This window comes from Entelurus aequoreus, linkage group LG12, assembly GCF_033978785.1.
Source record: "Entelurus aequoreus isolate RoL-2023_Sb linkage group LG12, RoL_Eaeq_v1.1, whole genome shotgun sequence".
In the NCBI taxonomy this organism is placed as follows: domain Eukaryota; kingdom Metazoa; phylum Chordata; class Actinopteri; order Syngnathiformes; family Syngnathidae; genus Entelurus; species Entelurus aequoreus.
The window spans coordinates 47,930,095-47,954,074 of record NC_084742.1 but is presented as its reverse complement, the minus strand read 5'-3'; the positions used below and the strand labels follow the sequence as shown (position 1 = coordinate 47,954,074).

Sequence of the window (23,980 nt, the reverse complement as noted above, 5' to 3'; positions counted from 1 at the left end):
AATTATGATATGTCCAGTCTATTGCAGCACCAAGCAAACAATCGGAAAATTCCCATCATATCAATTCCTAGATATGGTCGAAACTATTTAAAGTGCACTACGCATAATAAACGCAACATTGTTAATATTGCCACTACGGATAATCTTAACAAAAACTCGTCAAAACAGCCCAATACCTATAATATGGGCTTTTTAAACATAAGATCATTGTCTCCCAAGGCGTTATTGGTTAATGAGGTCATTAGAGACAACAATCTTAACGTCATTGGTCTTAGCGAAACCTGGCTCAAACCGGACGAATTTTTTGCGCTCAATGAGGCATCTCCTCCTAACTATACGAATGCGCATGTTGCCCGTCCTCTTAAAAGGGGAGGGGGTGTCGCACTAATATACAATGAAAATTTCAACCTTACCCCTAACCTAAATAATAAATATAAATCGTTTGAGGTGCTTACTATGAGGTCGGTCACACCGCTACCTCTCGACCTGGCTGTTATCTACCGCCCCCCTGGGCCCTTTTCGGACTTTATCAGTGAATTCTCAGAGTTCGTTGCTGATCTAGTGACGCACGCCGACAATATAATCATAATGGGGGACTTTAATATCCATATGAATACCCCATCGGACCCTCAGTGCGTGGCGCTCCAAACCATAATTGATAGCTGTGGTCTTACACAAATAATACATGAACCCACGCATCGCAACGGTAATACAATAGATTTAGTGCTTGTCAGGGGTGTCACCACCTCCAAAGTTATGATACTTCCATATACTAAAGTAATGTCCGATCATTACCTTATAAAATTTGAAGTTTTGACTCTTTGTCAACAAGCTAATAATAATAATAACTGCTATAGCGGCCGCAACATTAATGCTGCCACAACGATGACTCTTGCTGACCTACTGCCTTCGGTAATGGCACCATTCCCAAATTATGTCGGCTCTATTGATAACCTCACTAACAACTTTGACGATGCCTTGCGCGAAATTATTGATAGTATAGCACCGCTTAAGCAAAAAAGGGCCCCTAAAAGGCGCACCCCATGGTTTACAGAAGAAATTAGAGCTCATAAATTATCATGTAGAAAACTGGAACGCAAATGGCGCGCGACTAAACTTGAGGTTTTCCATCAAGCATGGAGTGATAGTTTAATAACTTATAAACGCATGCTTACCTTAGCTAAAGCTAAATACTACTCAAATCTCATCCGCCTCAACAAAAACGATCCTAAATTTCTGTTTAGTACAGTAGCATCGCTAACCCAACAAGGGACTCCTCCCAGTAGCTCCACCCACTCGGCAGATGATTTTATGAATTTCTTTAATAAGAAAATTGAACTCATTAGAAAGGAGATTAAAGACAACGCATCCCAGCTACAACTGGGTTCTATTAACACAAATACGACTGTATATACGACGGACACTGCCCTCCAAAATAGTCTCTCTATTTTTGATGAAATAACATTAGAGGAATTATTACAGCGTGTAAGTGGGATAAAACAAACAACATGTTTACTTGACCCACTTCCTGGGAAACTTATCAAGGAACTGTTTGTATTATTAGGTCCATCAGTGTTAAATATTATAAACTTATCACTTTCCTCCGGCACTGTTCCCCTAGCATTCAAAAAAGCGGTTATTCATCCTCTGCTCAAAAGACCTAACCTCGATCCTGACCTCATGGTAAACTGCCGACCGGTCTCCCACCTTCCGTTTATTTCCAAAATTCTCGAAAAAATTGTTGCACAGCAGCTAAATGAACACTTAGTGACTAACAATCTCTGTGAACCTTTTCAATCCGGTTTCAGGGCAAATCACTCTACGGAGACAGCCCTCGCAAAAATGACTAATGATCTATTGCTAACGATGGATTCTGATGCGTCATCTATGTTGCTGCTTCTTGATCTTAGCGCCGCTTTCGATACCGTCGATCATAATATTTTATTAGAGCGTATCAAAACACGTATTGGTATGTCAGACTTAGCCTTGTCTTGGTTTAACTCTTATCTTACTGACAGGATGCAGTGCGTCTCCCATAACAATGTGACCTCGGACTATGTCAAGGTACGTGCGGAGTTCCCCAGGGTTCGGTTCTTGGCCCTGCACTCTTTAGTATTTACATGCTGCCGCTGGGTGACATCATACGCAAGTACGGTGTTAGCTTTCACTGTTATGCTGATGACACTCAACTCTACATGCCCCTAAAGCTGACCAACACGCCGGACTGTAGTCAGCTGGAGGCGTGTCTTAATGAAATTAAACAATGGATGTCCGCTAACTTTTTGCAACTCAACGCTAAGAAAACGGAAATGCTGATTATCGGTCCTGCTAGACACCAACATCTATTTAATAATACCACCTTAACATTTGACAACCAAACAATTAAACAAGGAGACTCGGTAAAGAATCTGGGTATTATCTTCGACCCAACTCTCTCGTTTGAGTCACACATTAAGAGTGTTACTAGAACGGCCTTCTTTCATCTCCGTAATATCGCTAAAATTCGTTCCATCTTGTCCACTAGCGACGCTGAGATCATTATTCATGCGTTCGTTACGTCTCGTCTCGATTACTGTAACGTATTATTTTCGGGCCTCCCTATGTCTAGCATTAAAAGATTACAGTTGGTACAAAATGCGGCTGCAAGGCTTTTGACAAAAACAAGAAAGTTTGATCATATTACGCCTATACTGGCTCACTTGCACTGGCTTCCTGTGCACTTAAGATGCGACTTTAAGGTTTTACTACTTACGTATAAAATACTACACGGTTTAGCTCCAGCCTATCTCGCCGATTGTATTGTACCATATGTCCCGACAAGAAATCTGCGTTCAAAGAACTCCGGCTTATTAGTGATTCCCAGAGCCAAAAAAAAGTCTGCGGGCTATAGAGCGTTTTCTATTCGGGCTCCAGTACTCTGGAATGCCTACCTCAGATGCTACCACAGTAGAAGCATTTAAGTCCCATCTTAAAACTCATTTGTATAATCTAGCCTTTAAATAGACCCCCCCTTTTTTAGACCAGTTGATCTGCCGTTTCTTTTCTTCTCTCCTCTTCTCCCCTGTCCCTTGCGAGGGGGAGTTGCATAGGTCCGGTGGCCATGGATGAAGTGCTGGCTGTCCAGAGCCGGGACCCCGGGTGGACCACTAGCCTGTGCATCGGTTGGGGACATCTCTGCGCTGCTGACCCGTCTCCGCTCGGGATGGTTTCCTGTTGGCCCCGCTGTGGACTGGACTCCCGCTGATGTGTTGGATCCACTGTGGACTGGACTTTTACAATGTTATGTCAGACCCACTCGACATCCGTTGCTTTCGGTCTCCCCTAGAGGGGGGGGTTACCCACATATGCGGTCCTCTCCAAGGTTTCTCATAGTCATTCACCGACGTCCCACTGGGGTGAGTTTTTCCTTGCCCGTATGTGGGCTCTGTACCGAGGATGTCCTAGTGGCTTGTACAGCCCTTTGAGACACTTGTGATTTAGGGCTATATAAATAAACATTGATTGATTGATTGAGAAGAACTAAAAATGAGAATAACTAAGCCAATAGTAGTCTGTATTAGGGTTGTCTCGATACCAATAATTTGGTACCGGTACCACTACCAAAATGTATATCGATACTTTGATATGTTTCCAAATAAAGGAAACTACGAAAACATTTACATTTTGGCTTTATTTTAACAGAAAATCTTACAATACAATAAACATGTTTCCTATTGCACTCAAATAACAATTTTAGAAGGTTAACATTTTAATTAAAGGGCATTAAACACATTGTGTTTTTATTGTTGCACTCAAAGAACAATTTACAATTTTCCATAATCAAGGATTATGATATAATAAAAAAGCTTTAACATAATATTAAATTATGATTTATGATTGCCAATCCTGGTCTGTGCTTTAAGAAAAATACAATTATTAGTAAGTACTAAAAACCAAACTATGGATAAATGTACACAGATAAGTCATGTAGCAAGTAAAACACACATTTGTTAAAGATAACACAAATTGTAGCAATTTGTTACCAAATTCAGTCATTTTACTTGCACTAGTTGACGTTAGATGGGCGGTCCTAACTCCGCTAATATTTGGCATCAATCCAAGCAGCTGTGTGTGCGTCTACATATCTACATGTTCTGTATCTACATGTGCATAGCAGGGAAGCTGATTAACTTATGAGAGTGTTTAAGACAATGGCAACGTGTTGACTGAGTGACGTCAGTGAGTGAGTGACGAGTAAAGAGAGGGACAGGTAGCGCTTGCACTAACGTATTATTTAGCACAGTGATGAACAGGTCCGGTTGTGTCCTGCAAAACTAATAATAAAGCAATCAGTTTGTTACAAATCGGTGGCTTCGAATTCTGACCGGAAAGCGGAGCTTAGCAGACCTATTGTAAAGTGAAGGGTTCCCCCCGACGAAAACATCGACCCCGAAAGGAACGTCTGCCCTGTGCTTCTTGACGGCAGTCTGCACCGGAGCCAAACAGCAGGTGTAACAACTACATTATTACAGGTCACTCTTTATAACTCCTTGTGCGGATCTGAATGTTCATTATTTAAATGTTTACCTAAGTTTGAAACAATGGCGGTAATACTAATCACCACGTTTGGCGAGGCGTGCTTTAAAGCAACACTTGCTTCCTTGTTTAAAGCGCCACCTTTATCGTTAGTTTTGAAGTCCAAATATCACCATATTGTATTAATACTGTATTAATTAGTAGAATTGTCATTTTTTGCCATTCTTCCTCTCCAAGATGTTATTGCTTGTATGCACTTTGTGTGTGCGTTTTGACACACTCAACATCATGAGCCTCAGCTCGGTAGTCACTGCCGCAGATGAAAGAACGGTACCGGTACTTTTCAAAGACAGTATAGTACCAATTTCAATCAGTTAGTACCGCGGTACATTATTACGGTAGTACCGGTATACCGTACAACCCAAGTCTGTATTGGCATTTGCAACAACATGAAACAAGCGGAGTCACATCACTTGATTGAAAAATTTTATTAATTATATTTTCCCTGGGGCAGCACGGTGGAACAGGGGTTAGTGTGTGTGCCTCACAATATGAAGGTCCTGGGTTCGGTCCTGTGATCTTTCTTTGTGGAGTTTGCATGTTCTACCCGTGACTGCATGGGTTCCCTTCCAGGTACTCTGGCTTCCTCCCACCTCCAAAGACATGCAGGCTTCAGCACCCCCCACGACCCCGTAAGGGACAATGGGTAGAAAATGGATGGATATTTTTCCCTGACCATAATAAAATAATGCAATGAGTGCCTGCCCCTTAGAAACGCAACATTCAATTGCAGAACATAAAGAAATCAGGGTTAAAATAATGAAGTGCAGTTTTTCCCACTAACAAATTATAAACAGTAAATAAAGCCTGTGTCTCCATATGAACCATGAGGTTAAATATAAACAACTACTCATTTTATTGTCACATGCTTTTGCCCTTCGGTCTTTTCTTTTTAAACACTTTCTAATCAGTCCTGTGGCTTTACGTTTGCTGCGGTCGCCCCAATTAACGCTAGGTCTCGACGTAGCAGCACAGGCAGCTTAGTACTGCTCCACAAATCTTCACATTTTAAGGTGACTTCTCAGATTTGATTGTGCTGAAGCTTGTCTTTAACCCTCCCCGTTTAATTTTTGCAGAACACCTTTTGCAATTACGAGTAAAGTGTCTTCTCCTGACAAAGTAAAGTAAGCCCACAAAAGGTACTTGTGGTAAATGTAACAAATAAATGTAGTGCGTTACTACCGACCTCTGGGTAAAATGTACTAGTTTCGAGTGAAGAGTTGTGGAAAAATAAAATTTTTCCATGGAAAATACACCATTTGTGTAGATGCTGTTTCTTAAACAAAGTGTAATATTTATGCAGGAAAATGTGGCTTATTCATGACAAACTCTAATCAAGTAGTGATTAGTTATATTATAGCAAAAACTGACAATAAGATCAACAATCCTCATCTCGTACAGGTATACTTTTATATTCCCATTTTTGAGTGTTACAGTTTTTTGGAGGGGTGAACTGAATTTATTTTACTAAATAAGATAGTAAAAAATGAGTATTGTTACAGTATGTTACATTTGGGACAGTAATTTATCTTTTTAGTACACTTTGATCATTGGGATTGACAAAACAAGAAAATAGTCTTTATAAATATAAACAAAATGGAGTTAAAATGGAGTTGCTGCTCTTTCTGCCTTTTCTGTTCTTTCGTTCGTTGAGCTCAGCATCAAATTGGCCGTGCAGACATTTGCATGGCTACTGACTGCCAAGAACGGACTTATTTCATCTGCTGCTGCCTATTTCATTTACCATGGACTTAAATATAATGTTTACATTTACGTGTTCATCACATTTAAATGTATTTTGGGTCATTTCTATATATTATTGTTCATTACGCCATCAGTGTGGGGGGAAAAACTATCAAATGTTTTTTCAGTTATTTTATTATTCTTATATAACGTTTGATTAGCACAAGTCGTTACTGGCATTAAAAATAAATCACAAAATTATAATAGAACAAATAGTAGCCATGTATTTTTCCTCATACGTACAGTACATGATCATTAAATAGAATTAGCAGTCACAAGAAAATATATTTACACATATGAAAAGTGTTTTTCATTCTAATAAAAATTACATTTAAAAAAATCACACGCAAATAACATAAATAGGTAATGACACTAATTGTCATTAGTGTCATACAATACACAAGGTCAATGCGGCACCCCCTTCCTCCTCAGCTCCAGGGTGTGGAGACCCTCCTGGCGCCCCAAGGCATGCTGGATACCCACTACATGGGCTGCCTCCGTGGCCGTGATGTCGATGTAGGCATATTTGGTGGAACTCTTCCCTGTCGTCAACACACAAGCACAAAAACGTATTTTCAAAATGCATATTGTTGCCTTTCTAGGGGTGTCTTTAGCGCAAACGTCACCGTTTACTATATTATAAAATCCTACACTTTTGATTAGAATAAAGTTATAATATGACACCAACAATTTCTAGTTTTCAGTAGTCATAATGTGAGAAAAAGTCTGAAAAAATATACGGTAACAAGAACACCACCGGCTAGATTGTTACCATTAGAGGTTTAAAAGAACAAATATATTTTTCAAATGTCTATACCTACTATGTATTACCAATTATATTGAATAAAAAATGTTTGTTTGTCCTAGAAATTAGGCGTTCAAGCTTGCCACTCACTGCTGGCTCATCAGAATCAGAATCAGAAATACTTGAATAATCCCCGAGGGGAAATTGAGACTTCATCCACACATACTCGCAGGGAGCACATGCATAAACATGAAAGCAGGCCAAAACAAACAACTAATCATATTGTTATGATAGAACATACATTCAGTGATAGCTAATGTTAGAGGATAAACTTTGCCAAATCGCTATCATTAGCTGACCACACACACACAAAGCGTGCGTGTGTGTGTGTGTGTGTTATGTAAGATGTAGTTTATGTCATTGCGTGCTAAAAGTTAGAAAAGGGCGAGTGTAATGCTTAAAACACTTTGTAAGTTAGCGCCCTCTAGGCATCTGTGCCTAAAGGATAAGCTGTAATATTAGTACAATTATAATAAAGTCCCACTGTTGCGAGAAAGTCATAAATGACAGAGAATTAAGTTGTAACATTTGTATAAAATTTTTTACAGGAATAAGGTTGGAATATTGTGAAAAACTACTATTTTCATATTTTCTAACATTTTCCAACAATAATGTGTGAGAAAAAGAAAAAAAAAGAGAATATATTCCTATAAGAAAATATTAGAGGGAAAAAAACAGTCACAGTTAGGAATGGGAATTGATAAGATTCTTCCGGTTCCGATTCCACTTTTTAATCTGTTGAACGATTAAGTTCCTTACCGGTTCTGTTATCGATTCTTGTTTGGAAAAAAAAAGAACGAAAAGGTGGATTAGCATCGATTTCACAGTATTTTTCGGACAGTAAGGTACACTCAAAATCCTTTCATTTTCTCAAAGATGGACAGTGCGCCAGTGTATGGATTAATTCTGGTTGTGTTTACCCACCTCGAAGCTATTTTACTTGGTACATGGTGTAATGATAAGTGGGACCCGTACATAGCAGTCATACTTAAGAGATAGAGAGATGCGTGGACTGCAGGTTGACGCCCCCTGTTCAAAAAATACTAAAGGTGTAACGGTAAACAAAAATCTCGGTTCGGTACGTACCTTGGTTTAGAGGTCACGGTTCGGTTCATTTTCGGTATAGTAAGAAAACAACAAAATATAAATTTTCTGGTTATTTATTTACCAAATTTGTAAACAATGGCTTTATCCTTTTAACGTTGGGAACACTATAATAATTCTGCCCAAAAGTAGAAATAGCTCTGTGTGTGATGGATGTGAGCCACCACTAGGCTGATCAGTGCAACAGCAGGCAGTCATGAATGCTAAGGATAACAATAACATCATACATATACACACAGGGTCGATTGCCAGGGTTAATGTGGTCAACATATATAAAATAAAAACTAAATAAGATAAGGCTCAGAATTGGTTTCTTAACAAAACCTTTCTACATATAAAGTGCAACATTTCTACATATAAAGTGCAACATTAAACTGCTTCAAGTTGTTGCTCAGATTAAATAAAATGACAAAACTTTTCTTCTACATATAAAAAGTGCGACTAAACAGTTTCAAGTCAACTCAGCCTCAGATTAACTTTTCTTTTTTCCGCCCAGCCTTTAACCTTGGTGACTTTCACTCAATCTTCATGTTTTTTGCCAGAAAAATCAGTTTATCTACATTGTCTGCAGAAAGGTCAGACCTGTTTGCAGCTGTGGAAAATACCCTTTCGCTGGGCACGGAGGTAGCAGGTATGGCGAGGTAGTGCCTGGCTAACTTGGCAGTAAGAGGATATATGGGCTAATTGTCCTTCCACCATAGAAGTGGGTCAAAATCTATTTTTTAATGCAATATGGTAATAAATCTGCTGCTATAAAAACACCAATGGCATTTGTTATTGCTTTAGCCCTGTCTGACTGGCCGAGGAGAGGCTGCTTGAATGCGGTGGAGAGCTGGTTTGCACCACGCTCGTCTTTCTCTTCGTTGAGGCGATGTTCACTTGGGGGTGGTGCCGCTTCAAATGGGTTAGCATTTTTGACGTGTTGCCAGAAGCATACCCTCTGCTGCTGAACAATGTCGGCAAACCGCTTTCGCTTTGTCCAACTCTCGTCCTCCATTGTTGTATCGCACCGCGAAGCCGAAGTGTTCCCAAACGGGAGATCTTAAAGAGGCAGGAGGGTCTTCCAGCTCTGGCTTTTGCATGTTGACGTAGCCCGGTCGTCGCTAGCATGCCTTGTGTTGTGCCTGTTTGCACAACGTGCGGTGCGCTACTTAATATGTCCGTGTGGAAATACGTTCGATGCACCTCCGTTACGAACCTAACCCCCCGTACCGAAACGGTTCAATAGAAATACACGTACCTTTACACCCTTAATAAATACACGAGCCAGTACAGGTTAGCAAGCAAGTCTAAAACTTTTATGTTTCATTGACAATATAGAGCATTGACACAGCGCTCAAAAATGAGTCAAAACGTTTTAGCACGACTTTATTAAGCTACGAAGCCACACCGTTTGATGGATTGTCGGCGCATTACGGCTACAGTAGTCAGACGTACTGTGCTTCAACATACGGGTATTATTAAGGTGTGTGCACAAGGACCCCAAAGTGGCATCTATTAGGAAACTTTATTTGGCGTTTTGTTTAGACATATTATTTAAAACCAACTTTTCTTAGCTGTTGGTACCTGCTGATGTGTATTTAGGGTCTGTATAAGTCCCGAAAATGTGCCCATCCACCATTGTTGTTCGCATCGCAGTCAATAAGCTCCTTCTATTTCCCTCTATCTTGTTGTGGGGCATTCATCCTCCACTGTTGCCATTTGTAATATAAAGTAGTGTACAGTTGTAACTTATATCTGTCAGTAGACTCACTATGGAAGCACTAAAAACTACCAGTACAACAATTACGACTTGGAGAAGATTAGTATCTTCTCCCAGTCGTACAAGATCAGTATGCCCAGTCGTAATTGTTGTACTGGTAGTTTTTAGTGCTTCCATAGCGAGTCTACTGACAGATAGTAGTAGAAGTAGAGCCACGTAAAGACCACCCACAAAACAGCGCATCCTGAAGAGATGGTCAAATATCGACTTGAAGATGGTCTGTAAAACATAATCTATGCAACATTTGGACCAAATAACCACCATTATATGTTATGTAGACCACACGGAAGTGTTTTAAAGAAAAATAATCACAATAGGACCCCTTTAATGCACCTTATAATCCGGTGCGCCTTTTGTATGAAAATAGACCCAAATAGACCTACTTATCGGCAGTGCGCTTTATGATCCGGTGCGCCCTATGGTCCGAAAAATAAGGTAGTTTACAAACATTATTTAAATTATTTCAAAAAAAAATTCTAACAATACTAATCAACCTTGCTGAGATTTGAACCCTAACCGACTTGTTCAGAGACCAAGCATCTTAACCCTCTGAACAATTAAGCCTTCAGGATTTGAACTGCAGTTAGGAGGTAACATGACCTTACAAAGCCAAAAGTGAGGTCTTAAAAGACAAATATAAGAAATGAATGTAACAAGAATGTAACATTTAGCATTTAACATTCATCTCTCTAGATAACATACTGGTGAAACTCTAAATATTGAAATGGTTTGTTTAGATTTACAAGGTCAAACTATCATATACATAACATGCAACTAAGCTATTTCAAGCCTCCTTTTGATATTGTTTTGATGATTATGGCTTACAGTTTATGAAAACATTGAAATGAAAATCTCAGAAAATGTGGGGTCTTCAAAAACTGTAAGCTATGATTATCAAAATAATAATAAATAAAGGCTTGACATATCACAATTTGCATATCACATCTTACTTTCACATTTGAAGTTGGATTGCTGACATGATGAATTTTATGAGTTTTACCATCATGAAAATTAAACATGCAACATTTCTCTGACTACAATTGAACCTTGACCTCTTGAAAATCAGCAGCACTGTGGCAAATTGGTGAAAGCTTTTGACCACAAACTTAGTCACTGCTTGAACACTTCCTTGCCGTGGTGAAAGGAGAAGATATAGCGCCAGGTGGCAGACATGAACTGGAGCTAGTACTTACTGCTCAGAATCTGTCTCACGTCATTCTAATCTAAATGAGAAGGCATTCATTTCAATCCAACAAACACGATAGGTGGTGAGTTAGCACTTGTTACGGCAGATGACGTGCTAGCGTTACGGTTGCTGGGATGAGATTGGCACGATTCAAAAACGCTACTTTCATTTATAGTAATTGCATGCTGTATGTTCAAATGTTTCAGCATCGTATGTCCTCCTCTTGATGAAATAGCAACTTTACAGTTATACAACTAGCGCTGTTGCAATCTTTTCTTGTAAAATGTACCTAAACTTTAGAGCGTTTGTTCTGCCAGGGCGCCGCCATTTTGCTGACTGGCAACTTTAAAAGAAGTGTTTAAAAAATTGGTTAGCGATTCCAAGGAATTGATTCTTGTTCAGAACCGGTTTCAAAAAGATTGACTCACTCAGTCGTTTTTTGTTTTTTTTTAAAGAATTCCTATTGCGAGAAAATGCTGATTTAGGAGAAACTCGTAACATCACAAAAAAACTTAACATTAAAAGGAAAAATCCGTTTTTAAGGCAAAACATACTGTGAAAAAACACTTTTGGAGAAAAAAGTTCTGAATGGCGGTCAAAAAAGTTGTTTTTATTAAGAAAAGTCCCACCGGAAAAGTATTACTTTTACAAAAAAAGTAGTACCTTAAATTTAAAGATTTGTATTAGAAAATAGAAATACTAATGGATTTTTTGGGAAAAAATATATTTGCATAAGATAAGGACTGTTGTTGGTGTTATCTAATAGCACTAAATCTTACATAATTCAAACTAAATGTGACCTACGTTCTGCTTACAAAAATGTCCTAACTTCATCAAACTCACAGAAAGTACCCTTTTCAGCCCATGGCGAGATCTTAAGTACAATTACAAAACTGCAAAATTTTAATGCAGTTTGACTAAAACTTTGACCTATGTCCTGTACAAAACACATTTTAGCTCAAGGCGCAACACATATGCCGCATTTTCGTTAAATCCTTACTCAGTGCGGAACTTCGGGCGCTGTGCTCTTGCAGCTCCAGCTCCATGTAATTGAGCTGCTTCTTGGACGTTGGACTCACTGGAATATTGACGTACGTCACAGCGGCACTGCGAGGCCTTTCGGCAGGAGACGCTTCCAGGGGGAATGTTGTTCCTGTAAGAGAAAAAAGCTCCAAAAAGTCAGCTCCTTGCACCGTTACACCGCTACAATTAATGACAACGACGATTTCTTTTTATAATCACTATGGACAAGTTTAAATTTGACAGCTGGTTTTTAATTTAGTTTCAGTCTTTTGACAAAAAAAAATTATTTTAGTTTTAGTCAAACTTATGTAAATTGGTTGGTTTTTTAGGACGACTACATTTTTACATTTCAGTTAACTAAAATTACAGAAAACTTAGTCGACTCAAATTGTGTATTTTGGTTTTCTTTGGAACAGTAAGCTTTCTATGCACTGTTTGTATTATTGGAAAAAAGTGTGAGGAATCATGTTGTCATGGTTCTCTCTACAGTCACATAGTTGTCTCATAGGAGTTGAAAATATAGTTTATTGACACTGTTTGCTGTTCTTTGCACCATCTTTGCTCCACTGTTCTATCCATCGGGGCGGTATAGAACAGTGCCGTGCCAGCAACTTGAGGGTTCCAGGTTCGATCCCCGCTTCCGCCATCCTAATCACTGCCGTTGTGTCCTTGGGCAAGACACTTTACCCACCCGCTCCCAGTGCCACCCACTCTGGTTTAAATGTAACTTAGATATTTGGTTTCACTATGTAAAAGCGCTTTGAGTCACTAGAGAAAAGCGCTATATAAATATAATTCAATTAAAAAATCTAATTTCCTCTGTGACGTCAATATTTTGTCAGAGCAACTAAAGCGGTTCAAAAAACGTGTCATTTTAATCAGCTAATTAGCACAGAAAAAGTGTCTAAAGCATGGTGGCATAACATAACATAAGAACAAGTTATAAGGTAGTATTAGCTTTGGACAACTTAATAGTTGTCTTGATGACTTGCCTGCTGATATTATAGTGTCAAAAGTGAAATGTGTTCTATCGTCTTTATCCTAGGTCAGGGGTCGGCAACCCGCGGCTCCGGAGCCGCATGCGGCTCCTTGACCACTCTGATGCGGCTCAGCTACATACATGCCGACACCCCCGATTTTCGCAGGAGATTTATGGATCTCAGTGTCCCTTATAGATTACTCCCAGGGAAAGAATAATACTATTTACACTCTAATTATTAAATTAAGGGCGTGCCCTAATTGCACTGCAGTAATTGCCCTCTATAGCATTTACATACAGCGTGCCAGTTCAGCCACATGTCGCATGTTGTTATTACTTGCGCACACAGGAGACAGCAAAGCATACTTACTCATCAGCCACACAGCTTACACTGACGGTAGCCGTATCAAACAACTTTAACATTGTTACGTTACAAATATGCGCCACACTGTGAACCTACACCAAAAAAGAATGAAAAACCCATTTCTGGAGAACATCCCACCGTAACACAACATAAACACAACACAACCATTACCCAGAATCCCATGCAACCCTAACTCTTCCGGTCTACATTATACACCCCCGCTACCACCAAATCCTCCCACACATCAACCCCCCCCCCCCCCCCCCCTCTCCGTGCGTTGGATGAGCGGAAGAGTTAGGGCTGCATGGGATTCTGGGTATTGGTACCGTCAGTGTAAGATGTGTGCCTGCTGAGTTAGTACGCCTTGCTGTCACCTACGTGATTAAGCTGAAATTGCTTTCTACGTGTGGTCGAGCAGGTACACTGTTAGGCCAGACTGTAGAGGGCGCCAAATGCAGTGTCATCACGCTCTGATATTCGGGAGTCTCCCAGGAAAAATGAGAGGGTTGGCAAGTATGACGCTGTCAAGCGCCATTCATTCAAAACTCGCGGGCTGCACTAACATATAATTTCCACATTAAAGTGCGTGCCGGTTCCGGTAACATAGCACAAAGCGTTTAAGCTTTGTATGCGGTGTTTTTCATTTAAAAACATTTTTTGTGGCTCCCATTACTTTCTTTAATTTGTGAAACTTGCCAAAATGGCTCTTTGAGTGGTAAAGGTTGCCGACCCCTGTCCTAGGTGTACACATATTACGATGCATTTCATTATGCATTGTAAAAACTCAACAAATAAAATCCAGTTATCGGTTAAAAAATGGTTTATGGTTTATTTCGAACATACATATATACTGTGGAGCATCACAATACCTCCGAACAGGTGAGAGACTAGGCAGAGAGCCAGCCATCACAATGAAAGCATGCACCAGGCAGTCAAACTACGCCACCCTCTAGGTGTGGTCATTGAAGGCAAGTACATCCCTAATTTTATCCTCAATCAGGCTGATGTGTGGCCACCTGCCCCAAGGCAGCTGTGTCAGGTTGGCAATCACTGTGTTTGATTTAAATAGCACCTCAGTGTTTGACTCATTGTGTGGCTGGCTCCCTGCTGGGAAAGGTCTGCTTCCATCGGGCGGTAAGTGTGTTGCTCCACTAAAATATAGTTTGTAAATTAGTCTGCTAAGTGTGTAAGATGTTTGATTCATTGATTGCTGTGATTTATTGAACTTTGCACTGATCAGAGATTTCTCTGCTCTATGTTCCAGGCAATTTAGGAGACCTGATCAAGGCATGATAGTGATGGGTTGATGAGGCCTCATGAAGCGTTTCGACACATTGCAAAACTGTATTGATACTGTGTCGATACTGTGTCACCAAATACTGACATCTGCTGGACATTAAAAATCCCTACAGGCAACCTATGGACCGACTCAACTGACACTGATTTTATGACCTAGTATATACAATAATATAAACCAAGTCATTGTATTTCATTTAGGATTATTTCATATCTTCATTTAAATAAAAATATATTTTTATCTTTTTTAGATACGGTCAAATAATGTGAACATGTATCATGACTAGGATGGTAGAAGGTGGGGATTGAACCCCAGTAACCGATTGCTGGCACGGCCACGCTACCAACTTCGCCACGCCGTCATTCCTGTACCTTCTCTAGTAACAGTAGTGATGTGTCCTGCAACACAGATGCATAGGCGCATGCGTCGAGCTCATAGAGCGAAACCCTGTGTCGGTGCGCGTACCGCTTTTAGAAAGTCACGTGACCGATCATGAGCTGCTTTGGTCACGTGACCGATACGCGAACTGTATCGCACTGACGCCTCTGTGCCCTGTGAGCAACATTCCCTCTAAGGTGCGCGCCTGCGCAATTGCGCAGTGCTCAAGCGTCCTCCGCGCACACCGTGCGCCGCACAGCCAATATATGCCGCGCACCAAATCAAACCCATCTGAATTCTAAACAAAATAAACACATTTATTCTGTGTAATTTTGAAATGCAACTTTGAGTGACAGTGACAACAAGCGGCCCTAATGGTGTTCGTCAACAACACGCATTGCGCCGCTTCCTAATAAACACAGTTTGGCGCGCAGGCGTCAGTGCGATACAGTTCATGAGCGGTCACGTGACCAGAACAGCTCATGAGCGGTCACGTGACCAAAACAGCTCGTGTTCGGTCACGTGACTTTCTAAAAGCGATACGCGCACCGACACAGGGTATCGCTCTATGAGCTCGACGCATGCGCCGACGCATGCGCCGATGCATCGGTGTTGCCAGGCCCATCACTAAGGCATGAGAAATGCGATAATTTGTTTGTTTAAATGAAAGCCCCAACTGGGAGGAATTTAAGTTAACCTGCATTCCAAAAAAGTGACTGAATAAAGCAACGCTAGTGATGGGTCGATGAGGCCTCATGAAGCGTTTCGACACATTGCAAAACTGTATTGATACTGTGTCACTAAATACTGACATCTGCTGGACATTAAAAATCCCTACAGGCAACCTATGGACCGACTCAACTGACACTGATTTTATGACCTAGTATATACAATAATATATATTGTATTTCATTTAGATTTATTTCATATCTTCATTTAAATAAAAATGTATTTTAATCTTTTTTAGATACAGTCAATAACTAATGTGAACATGTATCATGACTAGGATGGTAGAAGGTGGGGATTGAACCCCAGTAACCAGCAACTCTCCGATTGCTGGCACGGCCACTCTACCAACTTCGCCACGCCGTCATTCCTGTACCTTTCTCTACTAACAGTAGTGATGGGTCCGGCAACACAGATGCATCGGCGCATGCGTCGAGCTCATAGAGCGAAACTATGGCGTCACATTAGTGCCAAAAATCCAAGCGCATAAAAACTGTTATCGCGCGCTGATTCTCCACTTCGTGAGCGCTCGCGGCGCCTTTTTGCGTGCGCGCGGTGCCTTTCTGTGCGCGCGCCGTCTCGGTCTGTGCGCTGTCATGTTTCATTTTGGCACTTTGGGGGCGGGTATGTTAGACCGCCCCTTCTTTCTGATTGGCTTTGAGCATTTTTCATATGAGCCAATCAGAAGTATAGCAGGGCGGGTCATCGTCAATATGTATCAAGATTTACTGAGGAAGAAGTGGATAAAAAAATGTTGGCTGAAAAAGAGGTAAGTTATTGAACTGGTTTGGAGTGATTGTAAGAGTACTAAAAATAATAATACATTTTTATTTATAAAGCACTTTTCATACATTTAAAATGCAGCTCAAATTGCTTTACATAGTTAAAAACAAAATGAGAAATAAAACCCACACCCCATGAAGACAGTCAAACATGTACATAAAAATAAACAAACAACAATAATAATAACAACACAATGATAATAGCCAATCACAGGAACCCTCTGGACGTGGAGATCCAGAGGGCTCTTTGAGGAAACACTAGATGATAAAATAAATGGATTAAAAATAATTAAAATACACATCAGGTAAAAGTCCAAAAATAATATGAAATAAGATAAGCTATAATCAAACATAAAAATAAACTACAATATGAAAAACTATTAAATAAAATAAAATACAATAAAAACTGAAATATAAATATAAGACCATATAAAAATAGGCTAAGATATGATAAAACATAAAAATAAGCTAAGATATGATAAAACATAAAAATAACTAATACTAATAGAATAATCCTGCACATTGGGCCTAATATTTGTGTAGTAAAGTGGTTTTTGAATTTGAGCAATGTAATCGGAAAGATGTTTAAAATAACAATTAATGTTAATATTTTTGAAACAATATACTTATCATAACATGAGTATCTGTGTGCATGAGAGAGTGTAAAGAAAAGCATTGCGATAGTTTCACTTCACTGCCTTTTTTTACAACCTACTTGAAGTTGTATTTTTCCTTTTTTTTTTTTTTTTCAAAGCCAATCAGAAAGAAGGGGCGGTCTAATCATACCCGCCACCAAAGTGCCAAAATGAAACATAACAGCGCACAGACCGAGACAGCGCGCGCAAAAAGGCGCCGCGAGCGCGCACAAAGGCGCCGCGAGCGCGCACAAAGGCGCCGCGAGCGCGCAAAAGAGTGTCGCGCGCGCGCACGAAGTGGAGAATCAGCGCGCGATAACAGTTTTTATGCGCTTGGATTTTTGCCCCTAATGTGACGCCATACGCATACTTGCCAACCCTCCCGTTTTTAGCGGGAGAATCCTGGTATTCAGCGCCTCTCCCGACAACCTCCCGGCAGAGATTTTCTCCCGACAAACTCCCGGTATTCAGCCGGAGCTGGAGGCCACGCCCCCTCCGGCTCAATGCGGACCTGAGACTGAGTGGAGACAGCATGTTCTCACGTCCGCTTTCCCACAATATAAACAGCTTGTCTGCCCAATGACGTCATAACATCTAGGGATTTTAGAGAGTAGAGTGCACAACTGCGCACACAACAAGGAGACGAAGCAGAAGAACGAGGAAATTACAGACATGGCGACGCCGTCGACGAGCAAGATGAAGAAATATGCTTGCAAGTTCCAAAACGAATGGAAACAAGAATTTCAGTTCATCCAGGACAGTTCGAAGGGGAAGGGGTATGTTGCCTGTAAGTTTTGTAGAACAGACTTCTCCATTGAACACGGTGGCCGAAATGATATACTCATCATTAACGGAGAAGTTAAACAGGACAATAGTGCCATCTAATGGATAGCCACCGGAACACTGAAATTCAAGTATTTTTTTTTTTCTATGTAAATAAAATAAATATATATATATATATATAGCTAGAATTCACTGAAAGTCAAGTATTTCATATATATATATATATATATATATATATATATATATATATATATATATATATACATATATATATATATATATATATATATAATATATATATAATATATATATATATATATATATATATATATATATAATATATATATATATATATATATATATATATATATATATATATATATATATATATATATATATATATATATGAAATACTCGAGTTGGTGAATTCTAGCTGTAAATAACCACGCCCCCCCCGACCAAGCCCCCCCTCACCCCCCGATATTGGAGGTCTCAAAGTTGGCAAGTATGCCATACGAAACCCTGTGTCAGTGCGCATACCGCTTTTAGAAAGTCACGTGACCGATAATGAGCTGCTTTGGTCACGTGACCGATACGCGAACTGTATCGCACTGACGCCTCCTCTGTGCCCTGTGAGCAACGTTCCCTCTAAGGTGCGCGCCTGCGCAATTGCGCAGTGCTCAAGCGTCCTCCGCGCACACCGTGCGCCGCACAGCAAGTATATGCCGCGCACCAAATCAAACCCATCTGAATTCTAAACAAAATAAACACATTTATTCTGTGTAATTTTGAAATGCAACTTTGAGTGACAGTGACAACAAGCGGCCCTAACGATGTTCGTCAACAACACGCATTGCGCCGCTTCCTAATAAACACATTTTGGCGTGCAGGCGTCAGTGCGATACAGTTCGCGTATCGGTCACGTGACCAGAATAGCTCATGATCGGTCACGTGACCAAAACAGCTCAAGTTCGGTCACGTGACTTTCTAAAAGCGATACGCGCACCGACACAGGGTATCGCTCTATGAGCTCGACGCATGCGCCGATGCATCGGTGTTGCCGGACCCATCACTAAGCAACGCTGCTGCGTTTGAACCCTAACAGAACTGTCTCTGGGAGGTTGGTTTGTGACCGCACATCACCTCACAATTTCCAGTTTCTCTTTTCAACATTTCCATTTCATCGCAATTACTAACACTTTTGTTCACTTCCTGTTATCAATTTGTACACAACTTACTTAAATAATACTATATATATATATATATATATATATATATATATATATATATATATATATATATATATATATAAATAATACAATTCTGAAAAAAGATGTATATCAAAGTAAGTTGCGAGATGAATAGGATGATCTCATTTTCAATAGATTGACTTTGAGTTTGAACAGCTTCTTAAAGGCCTACTGAAATGAATTTTTTTTATTTAAACGGGAATAGCAGATCCATTCTATGTGTCATACTTGATTATTTCGCGATATTGCTTTTGCTGAAAGGATTTAGTAGAGAACATCGACGATAAAGTTCGCAACTTTTGGTCGCTGATAAAAAAAAGCCTTGCCTGTAGCATGACGTCACAGGTTGAAAGGGTCCTCACATTTCCCCATTGTTTACACCATCAGCGAGAGCGATTCGGACCCAGAAAGCGATGAATTATTGATTAATTTGAGCGAGGATGAAAGATTTGTGGATGAGGAACGTGAGAGTGAAGGACTAGAGTGCAGTGCAGGACGTATCTTTTTTCGCTCTGACCGTAACTTAGGTACAAGGGTTCATTGGATTCCACACTTTCTCCTTTTTCTATTGTGGATCACGGATTTGTATTTCAAACCACCTCGGATACTATATCCTCTTGAAAATGAGAGTCGAGAACGCGAAATGGACATTCACATTGACTTTTATCTCCACGACAATACATCGGCGAAGCACTTTAGCTACGGAGCTAACGTGATAGCATCGGGCTTAACTGCAGATAGAAACAAAAGAAATAAACCCCTGAGTGGAAGGATAAACAGAAAATCAACTATACTATTAAACCATGGACCTGTAACTACACGGTTAATGCTTTCCAGCCTGGCGAAGCTTAACAATGCTGTTGCTAACGACGCCATTGAAGCTAACTTAGCTACGGGACCTCACAGAGCTATGCTAAAAACATTAGCTATCCACCTACGCCAGCCAGCACTCATCTGCTCATCAACACCCGTGATCACCTGCGTTCCAGCGATTGACAGAGTGACGAAGGACTTCACCCGATCATCGATGCGGTCGGCAGCTAGCGTCGGATAGCGTGTCTGCTATCCAAGTCAAAGTCCTCCTGGTTGTGTTGCTGCAGCCAGCCGCTAATACACAGATCCCACCTACAGCTTTCTTCTTTGCAGTCTTCATTGTTCATTAAACAAATTGCAAAAGATTCACCAACACAGATGTCCAGAATACTGTGGAATTTTGCGATGAAAACCGAGCTTTTTGTATTGGATACAATGGTGTCCGAATACTTCCGTTTCAACCATTGACGTCACACGCATACGTCATCATACATAGACGTTTTCAACCGGAAGTTTCACGGGAAATTTAAAATTGCACTTTATAAGATAACCCGGCCGTATTGGCATGTGTTGCAATGTTAAGATTTCATCATTGATGTATAAACTATCAGACAGTGTGGTCGTAGTAGTGGGTTTCAGTAGGCCTTTAAACACAGTTCAATAATTTAAAAAAAAACAATTCCACATACTGATATACTAAAGGTCTTATGTGCATATACATGTTTTAAATTAGATTTTTCTCTAAGGTTATATGTAGAGAGATGTCCGATAATGGCTTTTTTGCCGATATTCCGATATTGTCCAACTGTTAATTACCGATTCCGACATCAACCGGTCCATACAGTCATGGAATTAACACATTATGCCTAATTTTGTTGTGATGCCCCGCTGGATGCATTAAACAATGTAACTTTACCACGAATTGATTAACGTGGACCCCGACTTAAACAAGTTGAAAAACGTATTTGGGTGTTACTATTTAGTGGTCAATTGTGCGGAATCTGTACTGTGCAATCTACTAAGACAAGTTTCAATCAATCAATCAAAAACAAGGTTTTCCAAAATAAGAGAACAACTTCAACTCCAGTTATGGAAAAAAGTGCCAACATGGCACTGCCTCAAAACAGCTACAAAAACAATGAAGGCATACAGCTTCAGTCCAGAGTATACTAATGCATACTTGGGGGGGTCTGCGGCGGGGTTGAGGTCGGGGGTGGGGGGGTGTATATTGTAGCGTACCGGAAGAGTTAGTGCTGCAAGGGGTTCTGGGTATTTGTTCTGTTGTGTTTATGTTGTTACGGTGCGGATGTTCTCCCGAAATGTGTTTGTCATTCTTGTTTGGTGTGGGTTCAGTGTTAAGTAACAGTGTTAAAGTTGTTTATACTATCACCCTCAGTGTGACCTGTATGGCTGTTGATCAACAATGCCTTGCATTCACTTATGTGTGTGTAAAAGCCGCATATATTATGTGACTGGGCTGGCACGCTGTTTGTATGGAGGAAAAGCAGATGTGACGACAGGTTGTAGAGGACGCTAAAGGCAGTGCCTTTAAGGCACGCCCCCAATACTGTTGTCCGGGTGGAAATCGGGAGAATGGTTGCCCCGGGAGAGGCACTGAAATTCGGGAGTCTCCCAGGAAAATCAGGAGGGTTGGCAAGTATGCCCTACGTCCGTGTTTTACCGTACAGCTGCGTTTTAAAAAGTCATTAATTTTACTTTTTGAAACAGATACCGATCATTTTAAAGCATTTATCGGCAGGCCGATATAATCGAACATCTCTAGTTATATGTATCCTCTTTTGTTGAATTGTTGTACATTCTTGGGTAGCAGGTTGATATAGTTTGCTTTGTGCACAATTTTGGCTGTTTGCATTTTCACTATATCCTTGAATTTCAATATTTTTGATTCAATAAATATTGAATGTAAATGTTCTCTATATCCAACATTATGTATTATTCTCACTGACCCCTTTTGTAAGTAACAGTTAGTGAATGAAGCGTACTTTTGTAATTAGTTACCCGATATTTCTACACAATAACTCAGATATGGTAACACTAGCGAACAGTAGAGAACACGGAGTGATTTTTTTTTGTCAAATACATGTTTTGCTTTATTCATTATTGATGTATTTCTTGCCACCTTAAGTTGTATATTTTTAGTTTTACTGAGGTTCAAGAATAGTCTGTTTTTGTCAAACCATCTCTTTATTCATTTCTTCTGTCAGTATTTGTATTAGCTTCTGTGTGTTCTCTCCTGAAGCAAACAGTTGTATCGTTTGCATATAATAATAATAACTTTTAGTCTTCTGTAACTTTACCAAAGTCATTTATATAAAGATTGAACAATTTTGGTCCCAGTATTGATCCTTGGGGTATGCACACATTATAATTAGCGTTGTAGCGTTGTGTGTTTGCCTAGCTTCACATATTGCTTCTTGTTGGTTAAGTAGCTTCTTACCCAGTTTAAGACCCACCCTTTGATGCCATACTGCTTCAAATTATTTGATTAAAATATTACAATTAATTGTGTGTAATGCCTTAGTTAAATTCTTAAACACTGCCGTTGCACATTGTTTACCATCTATGCATTGGTAATCTATTCCGTTATTTCGCTAAATGCCATTGATGTTGAACAATTAGCTCAGAATATTTGTTTATGTAATAATCTAATCTTATTTAAAGGTTTTTCAATAATCTTAGAAAATTGTGGAAGTAAAGAAACAGGTATAATTTGTAAATTGATGTTTGTCTCCAGTCTTATAAATTAGTACAACTTTAACCATTTTCATTTTGTTTGGGAATTGGCCTGTTTAGCGAAGGAAATAAACCATTTGATTTCATATTATGCAGCGACATTAATGGTCCTGAGATTGCTTCAATAACCTTTTTTATTGTTTCCATACCAATTCCATTACAATCATATGAGGTCTTGGATTTAGCATTTATTCACGATTTTAACCATTTTCTCTTGCATCACGTTTGTGAGAAACATTGAGTTGGGATTTCTATTTATGTTGTCATTGAAGTTCTCAGTTGAAACTGGGTCTGGAATTTTTTCGTCCAATTCTGGTCTTATATTTACAAAGTAATTATTGAAGCTTTCACTACTTCCTTCATGTTGTCATTTTTTATGTTTCCGTCTGAGAAGTATAGGGTGTAATCCATTTTAGTGCGATTGTTTAAAAATGCTATTAAGGTTGCCCTCATATAGGGCTGGGCGATATATCGATATACTCGATATATCGCAGGTTTGTATCTGTGCGATATAGAAAACGACTTTATCGTGATATTCGAGTATACGTTCTCACGCAGTTGCTTTTAGCTGTGGGCATTACACTAAACCAGGGGTCACCAACGCGGTGCCCGCGGGCACCAGGTCGCCCGTAAGGACCAGATGAGTCGCCCGCGGGCCTGTTCTAAAAAAAAAAAAAAAAAAAAAAAAAAAAAATTTCTTTTTTTTTAAAAAAAATTAAATCTACATAGAAAAAACACAAGATACACTTTCAATCAGTGCATCAACCCAAACAACCTCCCCCATGCACACTCATCCACACCCACTCACACAAAAGGGGTTATTTCTTTCTGCTACCAATATTCTGGTTCCCACAACATAGACAACACATCTGCAAGGGACACAGTCCCTGAAGCACACGTGATTGTATAGGCTGCTGGTCCACTAACATTTTCATTAATTACTATTTTTTATGTAATTATTTTTATATTGTTTTACTTTCTTTTTTATCCAAGAAAATGTTTTTTATTTATTTATCTTATT

At 39.7% G+C, this 23,980-nt stretch overlaps 1 protein-coding gene across 5 annotated transcripts in view; it reads right to left on the bottom strand.

The window, feature by feature from the left end:
- Positions 1 to 5,024: 5,024 nt before the first annotated feature.
- Positions 5,025 to 23,980, bottom strand: part of LOC133662289 (protein Dok-7-like) — a 102,645-nt gene continuing 83,689 nt past the window's right edge. For 4 of the 5 annotated variants that reach the window (XM_062066162.1, XM_062066166.1, XM_062066161.1 and 1 more), the window contains 2 exons: positions 12,176 to 12,328; positions 5,025 to 6,860 (listed from right to left, as the gene is read on the bottom strand). In XM_062066162.1, the coding sequence (XP_061922146.1) occupies positions 6,724 to 6,860; positions 12,176 to 12,328 (290 nt within the window). In that variant the 3' untranslated portion in view covers positions 5,025 to 6,723. The remainder of the gene's footprint in view (positions 6,861 to 12,175; positions 12,329 to 23,980) is intronic. The other variant, XM_062066164.1, reaches the window with a different exon arrangement.